Source organism: Polistes dominula, unplaced genomic scaffold (assembly GCF_049000335.1).
Source record: "Polistes dominula isolate Pdom_NZ unplaced genomic scaffold, Pdom_raw_medaka contig_11, whole genome shotgun sequence".
Lineage (NCBI taxonomy): Eukaryota > Metazoa > Arthropoda > Insecta > Hymenoptera > Vespidae > Polistes > Polistes dominula.
In genome coordinates this window covers 2,545,270-2,569,499 of record NW_028301154.1, presented here as the reverse complement: position 1 = coordinate 2,569,499, position 24,230 = coordinate 2,545,270, and the positions used below count along the sequence as shown (strand labels likewise).

Genomic DNA, 24,230 nt, shown 5'->3' with positions numbered 1-24,230 from the left:
CGAAAATAATTTGTTTTACAGAGAATTCAACTATTGTATCGTCCACCACTTGAAACTGATGATCCAGCGGATACTCAAACACAAATTGGTGGTAACGATACCAGTACCAGTATTCATGGGAATGGCATATTACCTACTACGACAGATGTACCATTCGAAGATCCACCACCGAAATATACACCACCACCCAGTTACACGACAGCAACTGGGGCAAGGATAGCAAAAATGTTGCGTCAAAGTTTTCGAAGAAGCGTTAGACGTATTGCTAACGTTTTAGGAGAAAGTAGTGCACCAAGGCAAAGGCCAGCATTGCAACCACCGCCACCAGATTATGCTACAGTTTTAGTTGAAATGAATCAGAATACTCGTGGTCATGGAGTAGTAGACGTTTCAATAAACATGAACAACGAGTCTAGGCCAGACGTGGTGGTAGCAACTACTAACGTTAGAAGAAGTACTCGCAATGAAAGATCCGCTACTGTACTTGGTATCGGTGATAATAATAGACACAGACCAAACACCATTGACAGAATGACTAGGATCAATTCTTTAGATGGTAGTAATAGAAGAGTCACCGTAGAACGTACGCATTCCACTTTGGAAAGAGGAACTCGTAGCAGAGGATGTAATAATAATTTGACCAACAGTAATATTATTTCATCTGTTGCTAATGCTGGCAGCACAAATCTCACAGCAGCCGACGTGGCTAATCTTTTGCGAAGTAGTATCAGAAGAGGAACAACTAGAACCCAACAGTCCCTACGTAGAAGCTTCTGTCAAGACGAACCGACCGCGGCGGTGTCCGTTCAGAATCTAGTCGAGGCCGCTGCGCCGATCGGTCAAGACTCCTTGGTCCTTCCGAAGGACGTCTCTCTAGTCCCCAACGAACACGTCGACGATGATCGCGATGACAAGAAGACTGCGGACGAAATGGACAATTCCATTTCTGTGATATAGACTTCGTGTGTGTATCCCTTCTTCTCCTCCTCCTCCTCCTCCTGTATTTTAAATTACCCCAATAACTTCTTCACATTATCCTTTTTCGTTCATTCAAGCTTGCTACAATACTCCTTTCTCAAATATCATTCACATCACACAACGCGACACCTTTGAATATTTTTGTCTTTCTTGTCGACTAAAATAAATTTGTTGACTACTTTGTCTTTGTTTACATGTAAATTAGTACAACACGCGTATTTTGCTGTTTCTCTTTTTTCTTTTGAATTAGAATTATGTTTATACTGTATTTATTTTTAAAACTATTGTTTCTGTCCTATTGTCTCGCGACGTATTCTTAAATACTTTTCACATTTGTATCATTCACAGTTATATATATATATATATATATATATATATATATATATATATATATATATATATATACCGTTGGATGACCTTAAAATAGTTTTTTTTTTCTTTATTATTCGCTCACGAATATATTGTAAATGTGTGTGTATGTGTGTGTTCAAAATGTCATTTAATTTAGCGGAATTACTGCCTAGCTCTTCGACGTAAAGATTATTCTTGTCTTTATTTCCATGAGCAAATAATAAAAAGAATTGAAAAAAAAAAGAAATATAAAATAAAAATCACATTTTTTTGTTATCGGCCTTAATAAGGTTAATACTCTCGCATTTGTTGATGCAATAACAACAAAAACAACAATAACAACAACGACAAGGAAAATATATAAATTGGATGTTGAATTAATTTTTTTCACGATTGCAACTTTTTAGCTGGGATCACTTTTTTTAACTCTATAATTGGCAATTTATAATTAAATAATATAAGCCACGTACAAATATAATATTTTCTTGTAATATAATAATCTCCTGTATTTGATTATTTTGTTTTTTTTTTCTGGAGAGAGATTCGTTACCTGTAAATATTTTATTTTGTATGAATTTAATTTAGAATGTGGGCCAACCGACTACTTATTATTAAATATATTTTCTAGAACCTGTGTATATATATATATATATTTATACAGGATGCAATAACAACAGCTGTGTCCATCTTGAATATCTCCTTTGTTTATAATGATATTAACAACAACAAAAAAACATTAATAACTTTGAAATCTCGTAAAAAAAAAGAAATAACCTTTAAGGAACAATTGTGTTCACCGTTAAATTTTTCCTGTAATTTTCTTCTTTTTTTTTTTAAACTATGATTACAAACAAAGGAATTATTTAAGATGAATAAAAAGTTATTGCAACACACCACCCCATTTATATATATATATATATATTTGAGTGTACCAAGTGTATAGTCCGTCCATTAAAAGATAACACAATTTGAAACGATTCAATGAGATACGTGTTGTAATGAAAAATAAATAAACATTATACATTTGAAAGTAGTGATTTGTTTAGATCAAAAAAAAAAAAGAAAATTAATGTATAATTTGCATTAATAAATACACGATGGGTTGATCGGATAAAAAACATAATCAAAAGACTACGTAAACTGTTCGAATTCCCGATTCGTTCACCGATCATCAAAAAGAAAAAAAGAAAAACATACAGTTAAACAAATCTTTTATATATATATATATATATATACAGGAGGGTCGTATTTTCTCGTGTTTGTTCAGTAATCCATGGTGTGGTCAGTTATCCGAATAGAAAAAAATCTTTTTCGAAAAAGATATTCCCATATTGTTCAATTTGTTGTCGCAGTTCCCGGAATTATTCGTTTTAACCGATCATCCTGTTGTATATAAAAAATGTCTCTTCTTTTTTCTAGTTGTGTAATATATTATTATATTATAAATTAATCGATGATCAGCTTTCTCTCGTTAAAATAAATGTAATTTGCTATTATACCTGACATAATGGACCATAATAAAGTTTTTATGTTCTTTTATAATTTCTTTTTTTCTAATTTTCTCAGTGCGTGCAGGTGTTGTTTATAGTGTGTGCATGTGGCATGGTATTTGTTTGTGTTTCTTGTTGCTCTTCCTAATTATTAAAAATATAGTAATAATAATAATAATAATAATAATAATAATAATAATAATAATAATAATAATAATAATAATAATAATAATAATAATATAGTGTTGGATGTTTTGAGATAATAAAAACTTGACGCAACTAGCACATCTTTTTTTTCTTTTTCACAATTAATTATTAATTTATTAAATATCTAGACGATTGCGAAAAGTAGTAGGTAGTAGTAATAGTAGTAGTAATAGTAGTAGTAATAGTAGCAGTAGTAGTGTAGTAGTAGTAATAGTAAAACAAAAAGAACAAGAAAAAAAGAATTTTTAATATTCATAATCCACTTGTTGTTTTTTTTGTTTTGTTTTTGTATTAATTATTTGTAAACATTAAATAAAAGACATACCTATACATTATAATAAATAAATAAAGTAATCATGAGTCGCGGTAATTATGTGAATAACCTTATTACTGTATTATAATAGGATATTTTTCTTCAAGCGGTGCAGCAATTTAACAAAATAATATTTTCACGTATTATATTAAAAACACATTTCTATTTAAAAATATTCATAAATTTACTTATTTTCCTTTTTTTTCTTTCTTTCTTTCTTTCTTTCTTCCTTTAAATAGAACAAATCTTACGACTATTAAATAATAACAACAAACATATAAAAGAAAAACGTATGTGGTTTTAACTTTACAAATAGGCCATAGAGCAGCTGTGCGAAATTGATTAATTGTTATTTAAATTATTTCATTGTTTATTATTATTATTACTCTATTATTATTATTATTATTATAATTATTATAATAATTATTATTATTAACAGAACAAAAAAAAAAAAGAAATAAAAAATAAAAAATAGCTGCAACGCTGAATAAAAAAAAAAAAAAATATCCTACATACAAAACAACAAATCTCATTGTGTGCGGAGTGTATGTACATACATACACACACTTATTTAAATATACCATTGAATTATTATTTTACCGATATATAAATATTTCTATAATTACTTTTAATAACTTACATCTTGAGTACAAAACATAATGTAACTTTTGTTTACAGCAAAATCATTTCCCAAAGCAACAACAATGATGATGTAGCAACAGCGGCAGCGATAAGAGATAAATGGTGTGTGTGTATATATATAAAAAAAAAAAAAAAAAAGAAAGATAATGCAAAAAAATATATATTACAATCATATTATTTTGTTTGTTTGTTTTTTTTTGTTTACTTGCTTGCTTGTTTGCTTTTTTTCTTTCGATTAATAAACCGTCTCATAATTGTTTTTCGTTTTTTTTTTGGTTTGTATAAATACGTATTTAAATTTTTCTTTCTTTTTTTTTTTTTATACTTTTCTTTGTTTTTCTTTTGTTTAATTAATAATGACGCTAAGCGCATTAAATAATTTTCTTATATCTTTTGCACGTTTTCAAAGTTACACATCCAACGAGAGACGACGCATCATCCTCGTGGAATTTACATATTTTCTGGATTTTTATTATTATATAATTAATAATTATTATTATTAAAATGTTACAAGCTTTCGTATTATTCATTATTATTCCTGTCTTTAAAGACAACTCTTTTTCTTTCTCTTTCTATATATATATATATATCTATCTATCTATCTATTTATTTATTTATTTATATTTATATATTTATTATGATTTGAAATTAATTTTATTATTATAACGTTGCTTTTATAATAGCAGCGAAAGATTGTTTAATATGTTTTTTTGTTTTCTTTTCTTTTTTCTTTTTCTTTTATTCCCCCTGTTAATTTTTTCTTCTTCTTCTTCTTCTTCTTCTTTATCTCCCCCCTTATCTAAACAATTTAATTTGAACTAAAAAAAAAAAGAAGATTGTATAAATAGATTAATTCAAAGCAGTAGATGTCAACACAGCTACACCTCTCTCGTAAAAGCTGTGAGGGTCTTGACTAGGAGCGATATTTAAATCAACGGTGAAAAGTAATTCAGTACGAGTACTATTTAAATATACTGGTAGAGATAATTTTCCTTTTCTAGCTTCCTCCGTTGACGATCTTATCCACCTTAACATGGTTACTGGCAAATCTGTCATAATGGTAGACGTAAGATACAATTGATTATCTCTACATTGTGCTCCTTGTAATTTTAAGCCGGTTACTGCGAACGAACAATCATCCGTTGCTATGTTATCACCGTCACCAATCGTTACATCCAATTGTAACTCTTCGAGTGACCAACTGTTAGCCTGTGCTATGCATTGTCGCGTTGCGGTAATGTAAGCTTCAGGATTCAACAAACCACCAAGCCAAACAGGAAAACTCTGTTGATAAAATGAAGATTGTTGATAAAATGAGAAATAAATAAATAAATGTATACAACAACCAACCTTTATTTCTTTGGCTCCACCTTGCGAAACCAATCGTGATACTTCTTGCAATTGAGATACTCTATGACTAAAATCAGTTATCCACTGTATCACGGTGCAACCTCTTGGAACGGTATACCTTCTCCAACCACCTGGTAAAATACCTTTAACCAGTTCGGATAACATTGTTCTGTGGTAATTTGTTTGTTTCTTTTCACCCTGTTCAACAACAAAATAAATTATTGTTAACTAACGTTAGCTCGTAATCCATTTCGTTAATTATATTAAAAATATGATTAATAATAATAATAATACCTGACAAATTAATACAATATCTTCCAAGTCATGAATAACATCCTGCAATAGTTTAGCTCCACTGTTAACTTCCCGTTCGAAATATCTGTACAAAGGATCCTTGATATTTTCCACAGTCCTCTTAAGAGTTGGTAAATTCTTTGGCAACAATTGCAACCAGGTGGACGCTGAATTATGTAGAGTTCTCATCCAAGATGGACGACCATCGGCTTCAGCTTCTCTGCTAGGTGTGACCAATGATTCCTCGTTGGAGTATGCTAATTCGTCCTCGTCTTCTAATTGTTGCATTTTGAGTAATTTAGATATTAAATCTGTTCCCCTAGTCGTTAGAAGTACTTTTTCAGCATTGTTAGGTAATCCAAGCCAAGAAGGTGTTTGTCTCATCAGCTAACGATTCAATCCACTTAAGGAAATGATCTCGTCTGGTGCCATCCGGCATTGTAATGTGTCTTGGACTTCTTGTTGAGCTCCGTCTACGTTAGCGACCAATGCAAAGTCTGCTTCAAATGAACGCGGAGTGAACAGTTTTCGTAGGAATGATGTAAGGAGTCTTTGATCGTAATCGTTATCAATTTTACCACCATATATACATTGAGATAACAGTGTAACCAAAGCATCCCAAGGTACCTTTTCTGGTGGTAAATTGGTTCTACCCATAGCTGTAGTTTCTATCCAAGTATCGAGAGTATCACGAGGCAACTCTTAAATCACTTTCATTGAACTCGTAATGCTTGGCCCATCCCAGGGGTGCATATCGAAGACGTTCTTGAACAATAGCATGGAACCATGCAAGAAGGAAGTAAAGTCTAGCTCTTTCGTTAGGTGCTTTCATCATACGAGATGCTGGAACTGTGCTGAACGTTCGAAGTAAGTTTGCTCTAATACCAGGTGGTGGTTCAAAGACGAAGATCCTACCAGCTCTTAATAAATTAACTGGTACTTTCGGGTTGACTTCCATCGTTAAGAACAAACGGAAACTGGCATGTGGTTGCAGACTGTGTAATTTTTTCTCGAGCTGAACCAACCATTGCGGTGCAAGATGTACGTTCTTCAATATTACCCATCTACCAGCTTTAACAGCCATGTTGATAGCTCTGTCAGCTTGATTGAAACCTTCGGCAGAACCAATAGCAATACTTGCTATTTGTTTACCCAATTCTGCTGCTAAATCGTCAACTCTACTCGATGCATCGAATCCTGGCACTGAACAAAGTAATGCTGGGACTGTTGCTTTCAATTGATTTTCTACGACCGAAGCAAAGTCAAGTTCGACTTCTGCCGCTGCCATAAAGGATTCTCCAAGTGCTGATATGACAACCAACGATGCAGCTGCGATTACACGATCTGGTCGGAACGTTTGAATTAGCAACAATTGATGCATAGCGGTACCAATCGGTGACAATGGTTTCTCCTCTTCCCAAAGTTTGGGTACGCAAGTTTCTGGTGTTGGTGATTGCAACCATGCAGCAAAATCACTGTTCTCTTGGATCTTCTCAGCAAGCTTTTTAAAAGCTGGTAGTCTAATACTTATACGCATCATAGCTTCCTGTTGTTCAGAACTCAAGTATGGTACAGGTGGTACACGAATATTCAAAACACCTTCTTTTCCTCTGAGGAAGAATGTAAATTCGCTGTCGTACGTTGATTCAGTAGCGATACCCTTCAAATGAATACGACATAGTAATAAAGCAACGTTAATCTGTCGGTATGCAACATTCCTCTAGCAACACGTTCGTAACAGACTGAGAAAAGATCACAGGTAATAACGGATAATCTTTGAGTATAATCAGAGATATTAGCCAATCTAGGATTCTGCGATAAGACTGATGTAAATATATCCAAAAACATTTTGAGAGAGTATTGATACAAAAAGTGTACTTGATTCAAACTGTCCATCGTGAAATACATATTTGAGCAGGCTTGAGATAATGGCATATATTGCTGAGAAACTGTTTCTATTTCAGCAATTACTTTATCAGTCTCTTCTACTTTCTTACTAATATCAGCAGCTTCTTGTTTCAACGTTTCTAATGTTGTAATAACTGAATCGTCATCAAGAATCTTGCCTTTGGCATCATTTAATGCTTGCAATAATGATTTTTCTAATTGTCTTAATCTCAAGTGGAATTCTCCTTGGAGTTTCAATAAATCAGATCTCTTTTCGTCGATGTCCGGGCGTTCAGCTTTGAGAACTTGATTGAGACATTGACTTTGTAATGAACTCCTGGTGACAGTGAAATTGACGAATGTAACACGAGAACAAATATCTGGTGGAAATTCAACCGTTGGATCTCTCGTCGATAAGAATATTACAAAGGAAGGTGAAAGATCGATATCTTGATCACCAAGTGTGATTAATACACGTCCACCAGTCCTTCTGAGTTCTCTATTTAATACTGGATTTAATATGGGATCGTAATTTTCAACATCTTGTACCAACAATGGATTACCAAATCGTAATGCACTTTCCAAATTTTTCCTAAACGAGTCGTCCAAGAAACTGGTCTTCGTTATCTTTCGATCCTTAAACTCGTTCATTATAAATTCAGTCGCTTGTCCCGAAGGATCAATGATCAATGGATATCTGTTAAATCGTTTCAACATTATAGCATTTTCCGTACACAGATCATCGGTTGGCAATGCGTTTGCTTGCCATCTCAAACGTTCGTCTGGATTAGACAGGTATTCCGTTCTTGCGATATCTGCACGGAATTGCAAATTAGCATGTTGAAGATGTTGGCACCACGTTGTGAAAAGATTTTGACGGTACTGTATAAAAAATATGTTTTGTTTAGAATCGGATAATATAGAAATTGAAATAAAAATATAATTGGTAACTTACATGTTGATCGAAATATCCAGCATAAGCAAGGAATGCAGACGATAATAATACATCACCGACTATGGTTGACATCTGACTCTTAAACGTTTCACTCGTTGCTTCCCATCGTTCTCTTTCAATAACCAACGATTTAAGTAAAGCAATCGAACGATCTACTTTAGCTTGAACACTTTCTAAATCAGCTTTAATAGCTTGCGCTTGTGAAATAAGTTGGGCATATTCTTCCTTGTAAGATGCTATACTTTGTTCCAATTGGGCTATCAAATTCTTAACTTCTTCACCTTTCAATTTATTCGTTTCCGCTTGTCGTTCTAAAGAATGAAGTTCTTCCCTCAATGGTTCAACTCGTTTCAACATATCGGCATACTCGATCTGTAAATATATTTATTGTATAAATAAACAAGAAAAACAACATTTCAATATAAATTTGGTTATTTACCTGAGCAGTAGCCCATTTTACTAATGGTCCACAAGCCATACTGGCACGATTAACTTTTTCAAAGTTATAATCAGGATTACTCAAATAACGACTCTTCATTTTTTCTCTCACCTCGTCACTGAATAAATTATTGTGTTTAAATATAATATTATATTATAAATGTTTTCATTAATTTACATAATAAATTTCCCTTTTTTCAATCAAAGCAATCCACATATAACGTTGTGTGTTATTAGTTAAACATTATAAACATGTAATTGAACAATTAGTAGTAACAGTAATATTTGGAAATTATTGGAAGGGGGACACACGTGCAAGCGATATGTGTATTTGTTCCTCGTTATAAATTAAAAGCATTTTAGTTAAAAGGAAACAAACATAGAAGCATGCTTACGTAATATCCTCAGTACTGAAATTAGAGACAATGGTATTGATAAAATTGTCTCTCATGATGACTGCGCGTATAGATTTCCAATCACTGGCATTTTCACCAAGCAATAAGCAGATAGACTCCAATGCAACTTTGACGATAGCTGGTGGATTCGCCATAGAACGAACCTCGACTAAATGCTGTTTCTTTATTGATTTCACGGCTATACGAGAAAGAAACAATTTTATATAATACTAAAGAAAAACACAAAAACTATTTAGATATAAAGTTATTCAAGAAGATATTATGATACAAGAAGCCTTTTTAGCAATTATAAATCACGAATTTCGTTTGAACATACCTACGAATAAGTTAGACATACAAATTTTGTAACATGAAAGAATATTTACATAAGAGAGACAAGATTATTAATATAAATGCAAATCAATATTTTCCTTTAACTTGCATGTATATTAATACGCTTATTGTTGTTGTTGGTTGTGTTTTGTAGTATGATTAAACAAAGGAATGTGTGGAATGTAGAAACATAACATGTATCAAGCAGTTATACGGCTTTTGTGGTTTGGTTTGATTTTTGTTTGTTTAAAGATTAATCTTAGAATTGAGATTAATCAACGTGCGCGCGTCGAACATTCAGCAGACCCCTAGTTGTTAACTTCTTACGTGATCATTTCTGTGTTGAAGTTGACGATAGTGGGTATGAAGCTGTCCTTCATTATAACAGTACGAATTTGTTTCCAATCTATTGCATTTTCCTCGAGTAAAAGACAAATAGATTCTAACGCTAGCTTAACGATCGCTGGAGGATTCGCCATAGAACGGATTTCCACGAGATGTTGACGTTTAATCCCCTTCACGGCTAATTTCGATGTTTAAATCATCAATCGTATATAAATCATGCCGTTCATTTCATGATAATAATAATAATAATAAATTAAAAAAATAATATTGTAATATGAAACAATGTATATGTCTGATGATGAAAGTGATAACGATGATGAACATATATGATTCTAATGAAATAAAAATAAAACAACGTACCATTCTGCGCGTCGATAACAGCTGGCTCTACTTGTGCAAGATCAGCCATAACGTCGTCTCTCTTTTTGATTAATAGCAACCGTTTGTATAGCAAGTTGCTGTTGTATTTCTTGACTTTGTACTTTCTTCTTTTCCGCCTCTTGTTGATCCTTTACCATTTGTTTTAATTTAGCATTGGCTGCTTCGTTCTTAGCTTGCAATTCCTTCAATTAAATTAACAACGTGTTTATTTGATTTTTATCACAATTGTTTTTTTTAATAATAATTACTACAACAACACAGTATATATTTGAATTATATTATAATAATATAAATTTTTTTACCTGAGATTTGACTGCCAAACTTTTTTGCATTTCTTCAACCTGTTCGACAGTTTCAGCGATTTTACTTAATCCAACATTCAAATGTAATTGTTGTTCCTCCAAATCGCTTCTCTTTTCTTGATACAATTTAACAAAATGATTAATAAAATCAAGATAATGACGTGGAGTAATAGCCATCGTTCGTGCACCTCTCTTAGTTAATCTCGTGTTTGCTTTGTGTAACGTTTGATGTACGTAAACGCAAGCATTTATAACAGCATCTCTGTGAGCTGGTTGAGATGGAATAAGCGAACAAGCGGATGGGAAGAAATCTGGACACTTCCAAGATGGTTTTTCTAAATCAACTCTACTTGTAAATTCTTTTCCAACCTGGAACAATGCATTATCTGACCAATCTCCGAACCAATTCAATACGCATCTGTTGAACAATGCTGGAGATGTAGCAGCACGATCCTTGAGTCCATCGGTGCTTGGATTCATTGTAAATACGACATGTAAATTTTTCATAACTTGACCAGTAAACCATTTGTACAATTCTTCGTTAGAATCTAACATCAGGCCTTCTCGTTGAGCTCCTTCCTTGCATTGAGTCATAAGTGTCGTATATTCGTCACCTTCGAATAATCCAGGTACCTCACCGTTGGCCAATAACGTATTCATACGTTCTAAGAAACCGGAATCTAGAACGTTTGATTCGTCAAGTATGAAAGCTATTTTTTCATCTTTGCAACCAGATCTTCTTAATACTTGACGTAAATCTTCATCAAAATCTTCACCAGTGTATTTATTATGAACCTTTTTAAAATCAAATTACGTGTGATTTAACGTTAATACAAATTTCATAGAAAGAAAAAAGAAGATAAACAAATAGCGACATAAATGTATGATAAAAGTATACCTTTATTTGGAAAATGGATAGTCCATTCATCCATGCTACGAATCTAGACAGAGTCGTCTTACCAGCACCAGAGACACCAATAAGTAATAAATGTCCCTGAGGCTGTCGGAAAATTCTGTCGATTCGTAAAACATGTTCCAAAACTTCATCGAATAGAACTAATGGAACATCTAATTCTTCTTCATAAAATACTTTCAATCTTGCACGAACATAATCTCTCAATTCTTGTCTGTTAACAGGCACGTAATCCTTGGATAACCAATTGCTGTATAAAATTGGTCTGGTCAAAGCTTTTTCTTTATCAACACCCATGAAATGTTTCATAGCAACAGTGTCGATATTTTTATTTGTCCATGCACGTTCGGAATCCTCGACGAGTCTGTCTTGGAATAAACGGAGTGCTTCGTGTGCCCACAAACGAACTAAACCTTCGACCGATAGATTGTCCAATGGTCTGATAGCTTCGCATATTCCACGTACCCAACGTGTCATTTCACGAGGTGAATAAACGTAATGAGGTTGCATATCTTGCGTAAATCTTTCTTGCGAAGCTAAATAAAATTCTACCATAGCATTTGTCAATGGTTCTGCGTAACCTCTCAAAGAAGGTGTCAATCTATTGTATGATTAAAAATATATGTAATATTAATCTCAAGAATTTAGTCAAAGTATAATAATTAAATTTGTTAAATTTACCTGAGCATAGCACGTGTAAATGTTCCATAAATTTGTTTCAATGAAGTTTCTCCTGGATAATCGACATAAATGACTGGTACATGTCGTAAGAATCTATGACTGAGTGGTTTTCTTCCTGGATCTGTTGGTGGATTACAAGCACCAACAAATTGGATTCTTTCTAACGTTACCCAAGCTTGATCGCTCGTTCTATAAAAGCCTCTGTGTTCAACGAGTTGCCTCAAGAACGATATCACGCGTTGAGTTCCATAATTGTCCATGTCAGGTAAATTGATTTCATCGCAGAATAAAACTAGCCATTTTCCTAATTGTACGGGAGATAGTACAACGCCGTTAGGTGTTTTACGATATTCACAATAATGATCAAAGGTTTTGAGTAATAATTCAGGTGTTGTGGCAGATGAAAAGTTTAAACCAACTACTTCCATGTCGGGTAGAGCTCTTAGTGCAGAGAAAAGGGTCATAGTCTTTCCTGAACCAGGTGGACCGCAAAGTACTATTATTGAACATAAAATTTCGCATTAGTATAAACAAATAAAGTATCTTATTGTTAATATATTAAATGAAATAAATAAATATAATATACCTAAAGGTTTATGTTCAGCTAACCACGTGTATAACAAACTTTCGTGTCTCACTGTATCCAAAGTAGGTACAACAATATCTGGTGTGGCAACTTTATGCGTTTCAACTTCGATTTGAGGTACCTTGTTACTCCACGGTTGCCATTCCCCATGTATATTAACTTCAAAGTCTATTATTGGAATGTTACTATGCGCCGGTAAAGGTACTGTCGTAATAGATGTAATACAATCTCCTAAGTCAGATCTTACTTTCAATTTGGCATCTCCAGCAAAACTCCAAAGCAATGCATAGATTAAACATTTAGGCATATAACGTTCAAGTTGTTCGCTTGGCAATGGAAAATCTGTATGGCTATGATTATATTGTAAAACATTACGAACAGCTTGATTCAACATAGAGAAGAGTGAACTGAGTGCTCTTAATCTCGTAAAGTCCATTATATGTTCTTGCTTCATAGCATATTCCAAACATCTTACAACTAATCCATCAGGTGCAAAATAACTCTGCAAAATACTAGCGACTTCCCTTTGTACGGATAATGCTGGCGACACGCTATCTTCCTTCTCAGCTGTTTTTTTACTAAGAGGTTCCTCTTCACCATCTTCTAATGGAATGTTTCTTAAACGTAACATGTAATTTTCAAATATCATTTCCGTCGACAATACATCCTCTGAGAACCACACCATACCGCAACGAGAAACTGTTGCTAAAGTGGCATACTTCAGATCTTGTACCTCAAACATAACTCTTACATTAGGTGGTAAACTTAAACGTTCGCCATTTGGTAAAGTAAGAAGTTTATTATCATCCAACACTGAATTTAAATTTTCCACCCATTCAGGATCAACATCGCCGTCAAATATTATCCATTGACGTTTATTTATTTCACCTCTCACGTTGTCAATTATCTTACGAAGAATATGAGTGAACAATCCATCAGTCCATTCGCGTGTATTTGGATCTAAAACACCGTACAATGTTTCCTTGCTGATAGCTTTAGGATCAATAACATGAGCTACTCCTTCTATTCCTTCGAATCGTTCTAAAGCTTTCAATAATACTTTCCAAGCCATCGTTTTTCCAGAACCGCTTGGTCCAACCATCATCAAACCGTGATTCAAATTGCATATTTGATACAGTTGAAGAACCTATATAGATAACAAGAATTATACAAAATATAATAAATGTTGATATAATGTTGATCAAATTAAAATAACATACACACACATACACATATGTTTATCTACATATATAAAATAATAATGAAAACATTATGTTAAAGTATACACTCAGGCCTTACCTTCTCTATCCAAGTTTCGCCTATTATTTCCTGAGTAGGCATGAAGAACAAATGTTAAGTATTAGTTAGTTAATATTCGTGCACCTGAATTATTAGTATAGAAATCCCTTGCATGCATATAAGAATCCGCTAAATTTATATTAGTTAAATAACACGAAATGAATAGATTACCTTTTCTTGCCAAGCTCCTCCTTGTTCGTCACCTTCCCCACATACAAGATACTCCTCTGCACAAACTTTTCTTATCTGATCCTTTAAGCCTGAAAATAAAGTATAATAAAATATACTAGTTTTAAGAAGGTTTCACTTTTCTAACACGTGTGATCTGCACACATATTTTTTATATATATATTTTTTTCTTCTGGACATACCTTTCATTTCAGCACGTGTATAATTCACGTTAGGGAACACGTCGTTCAATAAACTGAATAATAATGGAATATCTTCAGCTACCAATTTTGGTACCATTGTTTCGCAAACCGATTGAATTAAGATTTCTTGTTCGGGTAAATTTTCTGCAATAGAAGCCTCATCTATATTCGTTTCACCACGACCATGCATACCTTCTTTAATCTTTTGAATACGATCACGTTTAACATTTCCGGCAGATATTAAAACTGATTTTAAAGCTCTCAAACCAAAATCGTAATGGGATTGATTTGAAAGTTGTTCGTCGCATAATCTGAAATATTAATTTACATAATATTATCGTGTGCAAAAAAAAAAAAAAGAGAATATTTTTATAAATATTAATGTTAATTACATACTTGAAAAAGGGTACAATTTTGCAAGCCAATTTTTCAGCAGATCTAAAACCTTGACTGAAAAGCATCACTTCTGCAATCAATTGTCTATCAGGTGTAGTCATAGCCAAAGATCTGAACAATTTCTTCAAATTATCTGGCAAATTAGAACGACCCGCGTAACCAGGATTCATTGTAATGAAGATAGCCATGTCAGTTGAAACTCTAACTTGTTTTCCAACTAATTCCACACAAAGTGTTCCTTCTCTCTTTCCTTCCATTTGACTCTTAAGAGCTTCTTGGATAGTCTGAACTTGTTGGGATACTGCTGATAACATTCTTTCTTCCAGACGATTAAATTCATCAGAAACATCCCCATGCACCGACTTGACAAAGACCAACGAATATACGACCCATGGCCTATGACAAATAAAATATATTTGTAAATAACTTATCATGTTGTACTTAATCTATAAATTATATATTTACCTGAAAATCAAAGGTCTCATCGCAATTAAAAACTAAGACAAGTCTTCCAAGTTGATGACCCAAGGCTTTAACGGATTCTGTTTTTCCAGTACCAGCTGGTCCAAATGGTGAACCACCTAATCTCGCTTCCAAAGCTTGTGTCATTGTTAAATAACATCGATCGGTTAAAGGTGTTTGTACTAATCTATCCTGTACGCCCAAGTATTCAAATCCATAATAGAATTTGGCATTTGCCATATGAATTGTAAGTTGTTGCAAAACATCGGTTTGCCTGGGATCAAAGTAAAAACGCATTTCACATAGCCACTCGAATGCTTTAGGATTGGAAACTTTGTTAGCAATCAATCTTCTGGTAACTGTGCGTTTATGTACAAATTCGTTGATCAAATGTTCCAATTTTTTTCGTCTCAACGGTGGTTGTTCTTGCAATACGGAATCTGCTAAAACGTTCAAAGTACCTTCGACTTGAAGAAGTACTCTTTCCAATGGATTTTTACTTGGATCAGATTGAGCTTCGTGAAGAGCAGCTTCTACATCTTCTGACCATAAAATTTGTGCAGCAAGTACTATTATTTGAGCTTGGAAATTATCGCACCAAGTCATGAATGCCTGTGCATTGATATTACCATCTTTGAATTGTTTTATTTCTTGTACAGCTTTCATAAGACTTGATGCCAATGTTACACGCATTTCTTTTTCAACGAGAGTTAACCATTCGTTGATTTTGGGATGATCGATGGTTGATACGGGTGTTTGGAAAATGACTTCTTCACCTTCTCGCGAAGCTATTCCAGTAATGATTGTATTATCTTCATTCAAAAGAATGGCTGTTACACCGGCAAACATTTTTTTGAAATGTTTCTGTAATCTCGCTATATTTTTACTGTTACCAATTATTTCCAATAAATCTTCATCACCAACAAAGTAAAATCTTGGGAAGGAAGTTCTTTCTCGTTCTAAATATTCTCCAAGAGCTTTCTGAATCTTTCCAAGTAAATCTGCTAAACGTTCGAGTGCTCTTTGTACACCAGGTATATTCAAAACATCCATAACCATAGGAGATTTAGATACCTTTTTCATCAAACCCAGAAATTCCGAGCTGATGCTTTGGAATCTTGATGTTTCAACTGGTAACAAAGTTTTAATATCCGCACTGCCAGAGAAAATTCCTTCGAGATAAACCCAACGCCTCTGTACATCTATCCAAACATCAAACAATGCATTTATTCTATTTAACTTTTCTTCCCAAGTTAATGCTTCTTCTTCGAATACTTTGTAATATGGCGAGAGTTTCATAGCAGCTACCGAATTAATATGTTCTTTAACTTTGTTAAATAAGTCGTCCCAACCACGAATCAATCTGCATTTATTTTGATAGTTCAACAAATCCAATTCATAAGTTTGCCAAGATTCTCTTACTTGTTTCAAGAATTCTTCAAGTGCCATTTCACCTTGCGCGACAAGAATAATATCTTTAACGATAGATTCATTCTTCTGAAGATTGACATCCCATATTTGACCGAGAGTAAGTTCACTCAATACCCAATTAACTCTAAGTTGTTTGGTTAATTGTTTCCAATGTCTTTCTTTCAATGCATCTGATTTTAATTCGACAATAAGCATATTTACCTTAGTATAGTTTTGCAACATCTTTTTAACATACTCGTACGAAGAATATTGTCTAAGTCTAGCTGGTAGTTCTTTTAATTGAGCCATCATAGTATCCAATTGTTGACGTAACTTTCTTGGTTGCACCGATAACCATGGTTTCTCACGAGTTTCATCAATCTGTGCCCAAATTCGTGATAATTCTGACCATACTCCTCTCAAATCTTGAAGCTCCTCAAACACTACTTGCATTCTATCTTCGCTGGTAGATACACCACCTGGTTCTTGTAATTCCAATGCTTCTTTTGCTTTAGCAACATTGTCTCTTTCTTCTTTCAGCCTAGCAAATTTACTTTCAAATAATTGAAGTTGTTGTAAAGCATCGTCGGGACGTAAATGACCTTCCACTGGTTTACCTCTCTCCCAGTCGCTAAGAAAATCAATCGTTCTAGCTTCGACTGCTTTATCTTCAGCAACTATTTTCATTTGCAGAGAAGCAACTTGAGTTTGAATGCTCGTATCCTTTCTCTTAATTATTTCATTAAATGCACCCCATTCGCCTTCAATATTATCTACATGTAACCAAGAAGATGGGAATTGGAATCTTTGACGTTCAAGAATCCTTTGACCCTCTCTGTATATGTCAACTTGTTTTTCCCATACTTTCATCTTACGTTTCAAAGATTGCACATATGTAATAAAACCAACTGCATCTGACGTACTAGCCGCTTCGATAGATTGTTGTTCCAAATCGCTCCTAGATTTGGATACTTGCGTATGGAAACTAGCCATCTCGTTTCCAAGTAGAGTACCGAATTTACCTAAGGTTTCTTTATGCCATGAATCATATTTCAATGATACTTTACTCTGTACTTTAGCAAAGTCTATAATAACAGGTCCAAATTCACGTCTGGTATCCGAAGTATCGAACGTTGTTCTTGTTTTCTTGATATCGTTCAAACACTTCATCCATAAATTAATATTTTCACCCAATTTACCATAAAGATTATCCGGTTGAAGATCCCACAAGGCTTGATATCGTAGCCATTGATCTACATAATCGGCAACGTCTTTCATCTTGGATTCCACTGCCTCGTAAGCAGCTTCTAACGGTTGTTTACCAGCTGGTAATTTAGTTAATAAATTTCTATAAGTACCTGATTCAGGTTTATCCAAACCTACTTGATATCTAGAACTCTGTAGGCGTATTTGAGAAGTAACGATAGCTTGCCATGCAAATAATTGCTGCATTATCTGAAATCTTGCATCCTCGATACTCGGATATAAATACATCGTTTGATTAGTGATCCTAACTTCATGAATTTGATTTTGAATCTTTGGATCACCGCCTGGTTTATGTGTAGGTTGTGTAGGTGCATCCGTATCCATGCTTAAATCTACTTCTTTCTTTCCACCAGTAAGAGCATCCGTCCATGCTTTTATTCCAGCTTCCAATCTTGCTGCCAAATTTTTCTCAACTTCTTCGTCCAATCTTGCTACCCATATATGCAAATTGGAATAATTCTTCAATGACAATTCGTCGATAGATTTTTGTATTTTCGATAATATATCGGCAAAGGTATTTGCAGAATATGGACATGTTTCCAATGAACGAACATCCACGTCCAATTGTTCTTCGACGACTAACAAATCTTCCACTTTTTCTTGGAAAGAGACAACTACGTCTGACAAACGTTGAACATATTGCGTAAGCTTGTAACTTTCCCAAATTAAAGCCATACCCTAAATATATAATAAATTCATTAAAATAATCTTCTATTATACATACAATTATATATAATTAAAATGATATTTATATATTACAAAGAAATAATAACTCACCTCAGAAATAAGGGCCAAAACATCTTTTCGCATTCCTGCGACCAAAGGTATGATACTAGCCTTATCCTCGATCTGTATAAAATATTAATCAATGATAATTCAAATATATAATAATATATAATATTAATTTCAATCTATTTTGTGAAACATTTTCACGACATTAAATACATAGTACCATTCAGTAATGGGTAAACTGGCACAATGCAAAATTAAAGATATTTAAATTATACACTGGCTAATATATACTGGCATAGAGAGTATTCATTTCATAAATACTAATTTTGTAAGTATATTTGATATCGTTAATTAATATCGATTACCAATATATTTAACTTATTCGTATGCATAAAGAAAAAAATAAAAATAAAATAACTTCACATTTTTGTTTCGGTTATAATTCGATAATAATAATAATAATAATTTGTAGAGAGAGAGAGAGCGAAATACGAGTTTTTGTTACTTTTGAAATAAATTTAATAAACATTAACTACAAAAAAGCTAGCAAAAAAAAATATTGGAAAAAAAAAAGAAATTGGTAAAATTTTCGATTAATTCTCAACACAATACTTCTTCACAGTCGTTTACTTGATTATTCTCTTTGTGTGATTTTTTTTTGTTTTCTCTTTTTAAATCAGATTATATATTGAAAGCAATAAAAAATACATGCCCATTATCAAGTAAACACCGATGGTTTTTAAAAATCGTTCACGTTCCTGCAAATTCCTATAAGCATCCTACTTTTAATGAAAATAATTCTTCCTTGAAACGTTAACGCGTAGTGACTATTTAAAAAATAAAATAAAATAAAATAAAATAAAAAATACAAATAAAATGGGTTCTCGTCTCTTGCATAATATAAGTAGTACATTAAAGTACGGGTAGAATAAAAAATATTATCTACAAAAATATAGCTAAGCAGGCAGACAGAAATATATTTGCAGATATAGGCAAGATGCATAGAGTAGTTTCCTGGAAGCATCATATATAATGGGCTACCTTTAATGCGGGACAGTGGGGACTCCGATTGGTAAGCTAAAAATGTTGGAGATCCAAGGGATTAGAAATTGTAATAAATCTAATAGAAAAAATTCTTCCAACCTGGCACACACACTATTCCCTAGCATTTTCTATTATTATTAATAATATTGTTCATTTCTTATAGAGTTAGTTAGAGTTTTTTTTTTTATTTGTATTTTGTTCTTTTTTAAACACTGATTCTTTTTTTTCCCTATATTGTTAAATCACTAATAATAACAACACTTATATCGATATATATCGAACACAGAAATAACAAGAAAAATATGAAAACATTTCTAAGAGATAAATAAACATAGGTATAAGGAAAGTTTATTTAACGATAGTAGAATAAATTTACAAAAAAAATAAATAAATAAATAAAAAAGAAACAATGTATCCTTACCTTTTCAAGTGTTCTTTCGTAAGTTCTGATGCTCTCGATTAAGCTGATAGCAAAGGGATACAATTGGTTTGCTTGATAGGCTTTATTTACGATGGCCAAAGGTACACGGAAACCAAGATTCCTTAAATTTCTGACTTCCTTGGAAAGCGTTATTATTTCCGGAAGAAAATTCACTTTTAATTTCAATACATTTCCACGACTAGTTCTTGAACGTATGCTTTCTATCGCAAATATTTGTCCAGTAACACCCAAGTTTCTTTGTTGAACTTTACGCGACCAATCATCAAATATTTCTTGCGTTGATAACTTCAAACGAAAACTATCACCATCTGCCTTTAATTTCTGACCTTCTATATGATTCTCCCAACCTTTGCCTAATAAATAAAATAATAATAATAATAATAATAATAATAATATTAATCCTTAATAATATTGAATTAAAAATCAAGGAATAGTAAGAACGTTTATTAAACTTACCTAGAACATCTTCAACGCGTTTCAAATACATAGTAAGTTGATAATCTATTTGTTTGACCCATATTATAGATCCAGCAACAGGTGGTAAATCTCTAACCATACTCATTCTGCAACATTTACTTTGTGCATATTGAACCTAAATAAATCAAATGTATTATAAACATATATTAATATTTTAATTTCAGATTGTTTAGAAATTAATGTCAGAATCTTGTTTAAAACAATATATATATATATACCTTAAACTTTTCATGAAGTGCTTCAATATCATCTTTAACTCTTTGAATCAATTGGGTTTGGTATTCTCTGATAGCACCACGTATATGTGATCTCACAAATAAAGCATTAAATCTAGAAAAGATTCTAAACATTTCATTAGCATTTTTTGCAGTACCCAATTGATCTCTAAGGTGTGCAGTGATTCGTGCTTCCACACGTTCTATTCGTTCTTCGTATCTGTGTACAGCAGCTTCCCAAGATTCTCCACCTTCTTTGGTAATGTCGAGACAATCAACTTCTTTAACATTTTCGTATGCCAAATTAACTTCGCTGATTGCGTTAGCATCCGCAGCATCCAATGCAAATTCTACTTTGACATTGTCATTGTCAGCATTCTCAATAGTAGCATTATTGTTCATTTGACAAACGGTAGGTCTAAGTACACGTACAATAACTGTTCTGAGTTGTTCATGTTGTCTACGAAAACGTCTCATGTGTTCCATTCGTGTTTGCAACTTTTTATGTGCCGGCAAAATACGCCACACCATTTTCATTTGTTCATCTCGTTTCTTCTTTATCACGTCTCTCAATAATCCGGTTAATTTGTCGTATTCATCGTCCCAAGATATGAACACTTCGAAGCATTGACTCATTACTTTTTCAAATTCATCGAATGGAATATGCATGAGTCTTCGTGTGCCTAACACCTTGAGAAGTTGTTGACTCAAATCTCTAGAAATTGCTTCCACCAATCTTAACACTCTTTGTATTGGATACTTAGTACTTCTGATCTTTCTCAAATGCATGAAAATTTGTTGTACAGCTGCCCTTATTCTTTCCAACTCTGTTGCAGATAATAAATCATTGATAGGAAAATCTTTCATCAAAGGATTATAGTCGTTCACTGTCGCCAATGCTTGTTTCAATCCTGTATCTGTGTCAAAGCTCACAGTTGCATGAAAACGTTTGCCATGTTTCAGAATACGAAGAGTTAAAGAGATCTCAACGCTTTCTCGTTTCTCTTGAATTCGATGCAGAGCTCTTTCCAAGTTCAACCAAAATGAAATTTCTTGCAATGCTGTACCAGATTCTGGATCACGATTTAATTTGGTTACCTGAATAATACAAAATGATTAGAATTAACAATACTGCGTTATATCTGTTATCAAAAGAAGATTTAATGAATCTTACTTTTTGAATTTCTTTAATCCACCTATTAACACCATTCTGTAATTGATTTAAAAAAGTAGAATCTTCGACCTTGTCCCCAAAATCAGCAACCTTAGGTCTCCTATTTTCTTCAGCGCATTGTTTGATAACAGCTGCCACTAATGGATGAACTTGTAATGTGATTTCTGGTATATCAATGTTTTGTTGCAAATGTAATAAACCCATTTCAAGTTGAGCTATTTTCTTTTCAACAGAAGGTACCATTTTGTCGCCGTCTCTGTCCGCTCTACCAGTTTCTTTGACATAACTCTTGAAGTACGGTGCCATTGTTTTGCTCATAGCATGCAAAGTTTCATATGGTGGTCCATCGGAAAATGTGACCAACCGTAATTGAGAATGAATTGATTTGTCAGCCTCTACGACTGTACCACGTTTAGTTAAAACTACGGAGGCCATTTTAGGATTAGTAAAATGTATCTCGTTTGACATATAATAAGTTGTATTTTCTTTCTCTTCATCTCCTTCTCCTCCATCTTCCTCTGTAATAAAAATACTAAATACAGTCATTTCAGATTTTTACTTTATACTTACAAAATATTCCAAACACACATTCTTTATACATACAATTATGTTTTATATTATTATTATTTTTTTTCTTCTAAACGAAACAACGCGAATAGAATAAAGTTTTTTTTTTTAAATCAAGGATTTTAAATAACTCAATAAAAAAAATAAAGATGGCTGACTCTAGCCGGTATACTTCATTCAATGACGTATCGATCAAAATAAAAAAATAGACAAAAAATTTAAAGGATACAAGCTTAGCAATTCTTCTCAATTGACATATTATTAATTATGATTATTAATATACTAAATCAAATTGATTTATAATAGTAATGTTTCTAATAAAAACCGGTAAAAAAGAAAAAAGAATGAGAGAAGACAATAGAAAAGGATAAAAAGATAGAAAGGGAGAGAGAGGGAGGAGAGAGAGGAGAGAGAGGAGAGAGAGGAGAGAGAGAGAGAAGGATGAAAAGGATAGGTAGAATGTCGATATATGCGCGTGTATCGATTCTCACCGGTGTATGACTCATAATTTAGAAAGACATATATGAGAAACGCTTGGCGAATCTCGGATGTCGTCTGAAGTAACGCATTGATTTTTAATGAATGCTTTTCTTTTCTTTTAAGACTAATATGAAGAATAAGTACCGTTGCGTTTAAATGTGCAACACAATGGAGGAGGATGATACGCATGTAAAAGGACAAAAGGTATCCTCAAGAATGAACACACATATGTATGTGTAGTATTGCACATACGCACACATATGCTTATACTGCTCATACATCAGACCCACATATACACCCACATCATACATACATGCATACATCATGCATATATATATATACATATATATAAAATGAAATGTAAGTTGAGAATTACTATATTTTTCTTTTTTTTGTCGGAGTTTACCTTTACTCGAAGCTCTTTGAATGAAAAGTGCCCAGACCTGTGAGTCCCCAATAAACTTTCTTATGCTTTCTTGATTATTCTTATCTTCGAGTGCCAAGTTAAAAGCTGATGGCACCACGTCTTCGTCAGGAGAAAGAATCTTAACCGCCTTACAAAGATAATTTGCGAACGAATGATAATCAACGATCGCAATGTTTTGAGACTCCGGGGACGGTTCCCCGGAGCCGTCCAAGGAGTCGCCCATCCCGAGTCCTACACTATCTCAAAGTATTTTCAAAAACCTTCCTCAGCGGGCGATCCTTCGATCCCCGCTTTTAGGATGAACTGTCAGCTTCACGAACTATCAAAAATGGAAGAGGGGGATTATTTTATTCTTCTTTGGTTAAGTTCTGCCAACGAATATAGAGATCGAACTGCCATCTGGTTGATGATAGAAGAAAGTTTTCATTTGCTTCAGGCAGGCGCCATCTAAATTTAAAATTGTGAATTAAAGTAACCTTGAAGTATTTAAATACCATATGTAATCTTTAAATAAAGTTCATTTATGACATAATATGGATTTTATTATGTAATATATAATGATTTATAATAAATTATAATAAAATCAGAAATAAGAAACATTTAACTTATAATTACTGATTTTTTTCA

At 33.1% G+C, this 24,230-nt stretch overlaps 2 protein-coding genes across 2 annotated transcripts in view; one reads left to right on the top strand and one right to left on the bottom strand.

The window, feature by feature from the left end:
* Positions 1–3,493, top strand: part of LOC107072804 (bedraggled) — a 49,837-nt gene extending 46,344 nt beyond the window's left edge. The window contains 1 exon segment of the mRNA XM_015333037.2: positions 22–3,493. Coding sequence (XP_015188523.2) covers positions 22–957 — 936 coding nt within the window. The 3' untranslated portion in view covers positions 958–3,493.
* Positions 3,109–23,916, bottom strand: Dhc64C (dynein heavy chain, cytoplasmic). The gene is given in 29 exon segments (XM_015333027.2): positions 3,109–5,265; positions 5,332–5,529; positions 5,626–6,006; positions 6,008–6,076; positions 6,079–6,315; positions 6,317–7,317; positions 7,320–8,394; positions 8,468–8,839; positions 8,907–9,024; positions 9,301–9,499; positions 10,339–10,402; positions 10,404–10,541; positions 10,662–11,456; positions 11,560–12,175; positions 12,256–12,751; positions 12,842–13,988; positions 14,141–14,170; positions 14,312–14,400; positions 14,512–14,822; positions 14,908–15,248; positions 15,250–15,303; positions 15,373–18,723; positions 18,823–18,894; positions 19,819–19,854; positions 20,243–20,616; positions 20,720–20,855; positions 20,959–22,053; positions 22,130–22,647; positions 23,583–23,916. Coding segments are annotated over 29 exon segments (13,992 nt in total). The 5' UTR covers positions 23,827–23,916; the 3' UTR covers positions 3,109–4,830.
* Between the last annotated feature and the right edge of the window lie 314 nt (positions 23,917–24,230).